This window comes from Bidens hawaiensis, unplaced genomic scaffold (genome assembly GCF_021521415.1).
Source record: "Bidens hawaiensis isolate Kalapana, Puna unplaced genomic scaffold, B.hawaiensis_p1.1 tig00004838_1, whole genome shotgun sequence".
Lineage (NCBI taxonomy): Eukaryota > Viridiplantae > Streptophyta > Magnoliopsida > Asterales > Asteraceae > Bidens > Bidens hawaiensis.
Genome location: NW_027491302.1, coordinates 947540 through 955938, shown reverse-complemented (window position 1 = coordinate 955938; position 8399 = coordinate 947540). Strand labels below are relative to the sequence as shown.

At 33.8% G+C, this 8399-nt stretch overlaps 1 protein-coding gene and 1 pseudogene across 1 annotated transcript; both read left to right on the top strand.

Annotated features, from left to right (window-relative positions):
• Positions 1-258: 258 nt before the first annotated feature.
• Positions 259-1991, top strand: LOC143628192 (oxygen-evolving enhancer protein 1, chloroplastic). Its single transcript, XM_077097840.1, has 2 exons — positions 259-582; positions 938-1991. The coding sequence occupies exons 1-2, from the start codon at positions 349-351 to the stop codon at positions 1691-1693; spliced, it is 990 nt and encodes a 329-aa protein (XP_076953955.1). The 5' UTR covers positions 259-348; the 3' UTR covers positions 1694-1991.
• Positions 1992-3076: 1085 nt separating this feature from the next.
• LOC143628162 (CASP-like protein 5C3 pseudogene) lies at positions 3077-4382 on the top strand (annotated as a pseudogene).
• Positions 4383-8399: the final 4017 nt, after the last annotated feature.

The window sequence follows — 8399 nt, the reverse complement described above, 5'->3', positions numbered from 1 at the left end:
TTATTTTTCATCCGAGTATGATACGGGTAACTAACCTAGTGTTAGCATTATTATTTTTGAAAATATGGGAACAATAATGGACATTGGACACCGGCAAATTTGTAATTCGCATGTCCCCATTGTGTAAAACTATAGCCAAGCATTATGATCCTAAAAAACCAAATAGCCACGTGGCAAAACACAACACACAGTTTGCATGAACCAATGAACGAACACCTTATCCTATCTGATTATCTCATGAATCCCAACAAAATCTCCATCAAACTCCTTCCACCATACAAATCTCTTTACTACTTCAATCCCAGTTTCTGCCACTAACTAGAGCATTTGGGTATTGAAGCACCAACAATGGCAGCTTCGTTACAAGCAGCAGCTACATTCATGACACCCACAAAGCTCGGTGTCTCCGGCCGGTTACACCTCAACTCTTCACCCAGCATTTGCAAGGCCTTTGGTGTCGAGTCTACTGGAGCCAGAGTATCTTGCTCTCTTCACTCTGATCTTAAGGAGTTTGCTCAGAAGTGCACTGATGCTGCCAAGATCGCTGGTTTTGCTCTGGCAACTTCTGCTCTTGTTGTCTCGGTAAGGTTTTTCAAGTGGTTGATATTTGCACACCAACTATTTGATGATTTGCCTCAGTGAGATTTTAGCATTCCAACAATTGCCTGAGTGTGTGTGTGTGTGTGGTTCACTGCATACCACTGTATTAAAGCTAATCTAGGGACATATATTGATCTTAATTAATATTGATAGTTTGATACTGTTTGTTGAATATTTAATCATTGCACGCCAACTGTTTGTTGTTTTGCCTAAGAATATGAGTGTAAACTAGCAGTGTTAAACTAGTGAATGTTGATTAATAAGCTAGCCCACATCTTGTTCTTAAATATTTGATCACAATAACTTAGTATATGTTTTGTTTAAACTATACAATCAGGGAGCAAGTGCAGAGGGATCACCAAAAAGGCTAACTTTTGATGAAATTCAAAGCAAGACATACTTGGAAGTCAAAGGAACCGGAACCGCTAACCAGTGCCCCACCATCGAAGGAGGGGTCGACGGGTTCGCCATCAAACCAGGCAAATACAACGCCAAAAAGTTCTGTTTGGAGCCGACATCTTTCACGGTCAAAGCCGAGGGTATAAGCAAGAACTCTGCACCCGAGTTCCAAAAGACGAAACTCATGACCCGTTTGACCTATACCCTTGATGAGATCGAGGGACCGTTAGAAGTATCACCAGATGGAACCATAAAATTTGAGGAAAAAGATGGAATCGATTACGCGGCTGTGACTGTTCAGCTTCCGGGAGGCGAGCGCGTGCCATTCTTGTTCACAGTGAAACAACTTGTGGCAACGGGAAAGCCCGATAGCTTTGGTGGGGAGTTTCTAGTGCCATCTTACCGAGGGTCTTCGTTTCTTGACCCAAAGGGCCGAGGTGGGTCCACTGGTTATGACAACGCGGTCGCTCTGCCAGCTGGAGGGAGAGGAGATGAAGAGGAGCTTCTTAAAGAAAATATAAAGAACACTCAATCAGGCACGGGAAAGATCACTTTGAGTGTCACCTCCAGTAAGCCTGACACAGGGGAGGTGATCGGGGTGTTTGAGAGCCTTCAACCCTCAGACACTGATCTTGGAGCCAAGGCTCCAAAGGATGTGAAAATCCAAGGGGTTTGGTATGCGCAATTGGAGTGATAGATGCTCGGTTTTTACTTTTTAGCATCTACGTATTTGTTGTTTGTTGTTACTTTTGACGATCGAGAGCCATTAACGTTTTCCTGCTTGTATATTATCAAGAATAATTATAATGAATGTTGTGATATAGTTCCATGTTCTTTAAGAATGATTAATCGCACCTAGGACTTATCTAGCTCAGCCTCTTAACACGTTTGGTGAGAATCGGAAGACGTGTTAAATCGGTAGCATAGCAAATACCCGATACAGATTTGGTGAGTTTCCATGACTAATTCCTGTTTATATAGATACTTGTTTTGGGACTAAAATATATTCAAAACAGTATTTATCGAGTTCTAAAGTTTTGTGGATGTATATTGTTTAAATTTTTTGCATGCTAGTCATTAAGTTGTATACTCGGTACATATATTATACCTACATAGAGGCGGTACCGATGCTATACATAAAATAAGTGTTCATATCAGATGACATATTTGCGAGTTTCAATTACTCATTGAGCATATATGTTAATCACAATCGGGGTGGATTCAGACCCGAATAGAAGTGAATTGTCGACATGTTTTGCTTAAAATTTACAAGATGATACACTATACTTTAAGCATGCATTTTCAGGGAATTGTTGATTGAAAACTCTTAAAAGTTTTAAGACCTCTAATAGCAAGGCAAAAGAGAAAAGAGTTAAAAGACGTCGACAATGATTCTAAAGAGAATGTTAATGGCATTCGGATAGTTTAAAATTTTAGGTCTATATAGGACACTTCTTGAACAAATATAAGATTTGACATTGTAAATTATGATTAGACGACTTCCACCGTATTAAATAAAGCATATTTTCTAGTTGGTAAGTCAACACATTACACATTTACACCACGAAATGTGAGGTGTGACTCACCATTAGTGGAGGTTTAACTCTCCATAAGAAACTCAAGTTTAGAAGAGGTTCAAAATACAAATGCATCATAATTCTGTCAGGCATGATAGAAAATCTTCTCTCATAAAAAGAACGAATCACATCTATCTAAAAGACTAAAACCTCGAATAATAAGATTTTTGCTACAACAATTTATTATGATTATTATTTTTCTAAATATGAAAAATATAATATTTTATTTTCTATATGGATTTTGAATAATTTAACATATTTAAACAACTAAAAAAGAAAGGAAAAGAAGTCAAACGAGAAACCACGGCCACCGTGACCGCTTTCGTATTCAATAATACCTTGTATTCTCCCAACAACACAAACCAAAACCAAAACCAAACATGCATTGAATGTAAGAAACGATGTCCGAACGTCATGATTCATGACCACCGACAGCTCCCAAAATTCAATCACCATTCTACTATTTATTTATTTATTTATTTGTTTCAAATAACAAACCAATGGAAGTAGAAGTCGCAGGTTCCATCGGAACATGCAGGAGCTTAGTCCTAAGATTGGGCCAAATCGTCTTCTCCGTTGCTTCTCTTCTTTTTATGTGTGTTGGTGTTGAGTTCTACGCTTATACGTCTTTTTGGTAATTTAATTAGATTGTTATGAATTTAGTTGGTTTTATATATAAGTGCATGATTATTATTAATTATTTATGTCATTTTGTTTCAGTTTTTTGGTGACAATTCAAGGGTTAACGATTCCATGGGGTTTGACAATGGCGATGGTGGATGCATCCTCGGTGTTTGTGAAACGTCCATCTCGTCAACTGCAAATGGTGTCTATCATCGTTATAGGAGATTGGGTACCTTCTGTTACTGATTTTAATAAAAGATAAAAAGAATTAGAGATAATCAACAAAATTGGCAATTTATTCAAAACAATTAACAAAATAGATATTAACTTTTAGTCTTCAAAAGTATAAATTAAAAAGTACAATATGTTCACAAAACAATCAGTCTAATAGGTGCACATCTAAACTGCAGGCTAGATTTATAGCCGACAACAAAGATAACTAGCTATATCTTATTAGTTATGAGGCATAAAAAAGGGGGGCTTAATATTAGCAACTGTAAAAAAATATATATGTGATATATTAGTCGTCTCTTTTAGCCGTTAGCTAAGATGTAACCGACACTTGATACATGTAATTATTAGATTGACTACTTTGTAGATTCATTGATTTTTGTGTCTACTAAGTTATAGTCTCTGCGGCCGATCTTGCTTATTTGGCATTTTTTGATTAATTGGTTTTAAAGATGTTTATTATTTAGATACTAAAAGTCAACGTCTATTGTGTTAATTTCTTGGTCAAATCAACTATGTTTTGTGAAGGCATTGGTTATTCATACATCCTTAACCAATTCACGCACCCTTTAATGTGGGGTTCTATACGATCGTATAGGGGCTATACGATCGTATGTAGAGTGTGTAGATAAAGATAACCAAAGGGTGTACGAATAAGATATCCCTTTTGAATTTCTATAAAGGTTATCTGTGATCAAACAAGTTTGAGAATGATGACAGATGTTATCGTTGCTGTCACTGGCGGCTGCGTGCTCAACGGCTAGTGTGGCTGATTTCATTGTTTCACCCGGTAGTGGTGGTTTCGTGTGTGGCAAGAAAGTGTGCAGTAGATATCAAGTGTCAGCTATGATGGCTTTCTTTTCGTGGTGTTTATCTATAACTTCGGCTATTTTGAATCTTTGGCTTCTGCCTGCTTTATACCAAGATGTAAATGAAGAGTTTGATGTATAAGTTGATATATGCGAGACGTCAATCTATCCATATATTATTTATATAAATGATAAATGATTATAGATAAAAAAAATATGAAAGAAGAAACATTATGTAAAAATCTTGACAGTTTTACCTATTACCTAAAAATGGTAAAAAAGAAGCTTCCTAAATCCCAACTAAACATGTTCAAATCAGATTGAGTCACAAATAACATGATGCCACGTAAAAGTAAATGTAAACTAGGAAGATGTTCAATTGACTCATTCTAAGAGAAAACATTGACTGGTTGGCATCTAAATTGTGTTTTCGGGTTAATTTATTGATGAAACAGAAATGAGATGGAGGAAAAAAAAATTATTGTGTTCCAGAGGGTTTTCTAAAAGAAGAAAAAGAAATAAGATGAGAGAAAATTATGTTTCTAAGTTTCATTAAATAAAAAAAAAAGAAAGCAAATTGAAGGACAAAAAAGAGAAAGAAAGAGTAAGTTAAGAGGAATTGTTTTCTTTCCAATTTGGAAAGATAGAAAAGGAAAGGGAAAAGAAAATAAAAGAAAATTTTTTATTTTTTTTTCTTTTCTCGAATTTAATTGAACGCAACTGTGTTCCCGAGTTAATTTGTTGATGGAAAAGAAATGAGATGGAAGGAAAGAAAAAAATTATTTTGTTCCAGAGGTTTTTTTAAAAGAAGAAAAAGAAAGGAGGCAAGAGAAAATTGTGTGCCTGAGTTTTATTAAATGAGAGAAAAGAAAGCAGACTAAAAGAAAAAAAAAATAAATAAAGAGTACGTTTGAAAGAATTGTTTTCTTTTCAATTTGAAAAGAAATAAAAGGTAAAAGGGGAAATAAAATAAAAGATTTTTTTTTCTTTCTTTTCTTTTCTCTTATTTTATTGAACTCAGGAACAGGGCGTTTAAGTTATTTTTTCATTTCCAATTCCATTAATAAGGTTGTAACCAAACTAGGGATGAGCAAATACGGTACAGGTACCGATTGGTACTGGTACCGAAATTGGTACCGATTTGGTACTGTCGGTACCGAATCTATACCAAAGTTTTGAGTTTCGGTATCGGTACCGACATTGGTATTTCCCGAATTTTTTACCTTCGGTATCGGTACCCAGTGGCGGATCTTGAATGAATAATATGAGTGGGCCGGAGGATTCTGAACATATACACTGACGGAACTGAACTTTTCATTCAGAAGGTCATAATTAGGCTTGTAAATGACCAAAAAGAAAATGAACGAGTAATATTCATATAGCTTTAGCTGAACAAACTGCAGATTATGAATAATCAAATGAATGGCATGATTCTTGTGTTCGCTAAGAAATTAAATGTGTAAGTTTATTTTAGCTAATAGTATAATCAAACAGTTCATGAATACAAACATATATAACTTAACACAGATGAGCAAACGTTACTAAACGAACGAACACCGACTAAAGCTAAACATAAACATCAATTTGTTGTACCTAAAAACTAAATAAGATTAAACATATTTTAATAAAAAAAATTTATAGTTTTATAGAAATTAAATTGTAATGAGTTTAAAAAATGTTACATGAATATATAACAAACGCAACCAAACAAACTTAAACATACATAAATTTATGAACACAAATAAATGAAAAATAAAAACCTTTACAAACACAAATGAAATAAAAGACACTTGTTTATATCCGTATATCTTAAAATATGAACAATTATATATATAGTTTACCTAATTCAAACTACTGGTAGAAAATTAGAAAACTAAGATTAAGTATACTATTATTAAAGTTATACAAGTAGAAATCCTGTACAACATTAATAAATATAAATATATATAATAAACTAATCTAAATAATAAAATTTGAAAACTAAAATTACGTATACTATTATTTAATTAGTAAACTGATTTGAGAAGTAAAAAATGAGTATCAGAGATCAGAGAGGGACATTGAAAAATCAGTGTTATATATTTTTAATATATATGATAAAATATTAGTTTCTTTATATTTATTACCAAACCATCTCTTTTCCATCTTATTTCTTTTATTCTTCTCACTGAAAAGACACACAGCTCGTCGGAGCTATCAGAAATTACATTTTTACTTTCTTTCTCTTAGATTTTAAGCCTCCCGTGATTAATCTGGATGGGCCGAACTCAATACATATATTCTTTTTAATTATTTTTTTAAAAAAATTACACTACTTAGTGAAAAAGCTGGGTGGGCCGAGGCCCGTCTTGGCCCAAGCTAAGATCCGCCCGTGATTGTGACAATTCATTTTCTTGATATTGTAACGACTATATACAAGATCATGCTCAACAGGCAATAGACCTCTAAACAGATTTGTGTGGGTGAGAATGTGAGATGGTATCCATCCGATCTTAGTTTTGCCTGTTGAATTTTTTTAAGTGAACGTTTTAGAGTGTTCTTTCTTTTGTTGGAGGATGATAACGAATAAGTCATGTGGGGCTAATTGATATATTTTATTAAGTCATTTTTTTTAGTATACACATATGTATGTGTAGTGTAGGAGAGAGATAATTTGATAACATCTTGAGTTATAAGAACTTTAAGAATCAAATATAGACCACATGTTTAATTAATCATGTAAAAATTTGTAGTGGTTAATTAAATTGTAATAAAAAATTAAAGAAAAGAGAGAAACAATATTATTAAGGTTTATTGGATTTTAATAATCCCTATTGATTGGTATTGGCCGATAATAATCCCTATTCATTTTATTGCTACCGTCGGTTCCAATTTTAAAAAATTGGTTGCCAATGGTCCCCCGTTAAAAATAACTTAACGGCGGAGATTATTAGAATCCAATAAACCTATTATTAATTAGTGAATGAGTATTTAAGTAAAAATGCAAATAAAAATAAAACAAAACATTAAATCATATTCTCTAATATTGTTTTTAATATTTTATTATTTTTTTAACCAGGTCAATTTTTTAATAAAAAACTAATTTTTTAAACCAAATTATATTTTTTTCTAATATACATTTGACAATTGTACCCTAAAATTTATATTTCTATAAAATTTGATATTTATTCTAAAACAACTAATTTTATAAAAAAAATAAATTTTAATTATAAATCAACCAGTATCTATGTGCAATAGCATCATGCACAAAAAACCACTTTTTTCAATATTTAGATTAATCAATCCTATAAAATCAGCGATTCATTTTACATTGGGAATTGATTTGTGGGTGAAATAATGTGTGTTAAGTGGTTTATATCGTATGCTCTACTTGTTTATATGCATCGAACACGATTACTTTGAGTGATTTTACGTTTACAAGTGATTGGAGTTTAAAGGAGCTAGTTTTGAGCATTTAAGATTGAGTGGAAATGAAAGTAATGCTATGTGGCATGATAGAGAATTGAAATGTTAAGACGTGGCCGAAAATGGGGATGAAAATGGAGTTGTAACGAAGATTTTATTATGGAAACAGTACGGCAGCACCGAAGCCACCTTAGCCTACGGTGGGGTGGCCATCTGAAACATCCGTATTTTGAGAGTAATAAATAACAGAAAGTTTTGTTATTATTTGTGTATCGTTAATTTGATCGTGTGATAGTGATTAGTTATGTTGGGTTTGGGCATGGGAAAGGTTCTGGGCCCTAGAGCCCATAGAACTCCTATATATAAACCCCAAAGTCTACTCCATTTCTTTTCTTTCACCACACACACTCAAGAACACACACACTTTCTTTCTAGAACCCGGATCCAAATCCGAGCAAAAGGAAGGACGAATCTCGTGTGTGAGCACCATCAAACAACAAGAAACACCATTAGAATCCTCCGGTTGTCCAGATCCGAACCCGACCGACACCAAAAGGTGAGTTCTGGCCAACAAGGTTAAGTTTTATGGGTGGTTTCGACATGCAAACTGATAGAACGATAGATCGGGTTGTAAGATGTAAGAAAAATATAAACTTGTTAGGCCGAGCGTTAACGGTTTCGTTTTAGGACAAAAAGGTGATGTTTCGACTTTGTAAAACATGGATATACAAAGTTGGTACGACCCAAAACCCAT

Coding starts and splice junctions, on each gene's coding strand:
- LOC143628192 (XM_077097840.1), top strand. CDS start 349: ATGGCAGCTTCGTTACAAGCAGCAGCTACATTCATGACACCCACAAAG. Junction 583..937: donor CTTCTGCTCTTGTTGTCTCG/GTAAGGTTTTTC, acceptor CTATACAATCAG/GGAGCAAGTGCAGAGGGATC.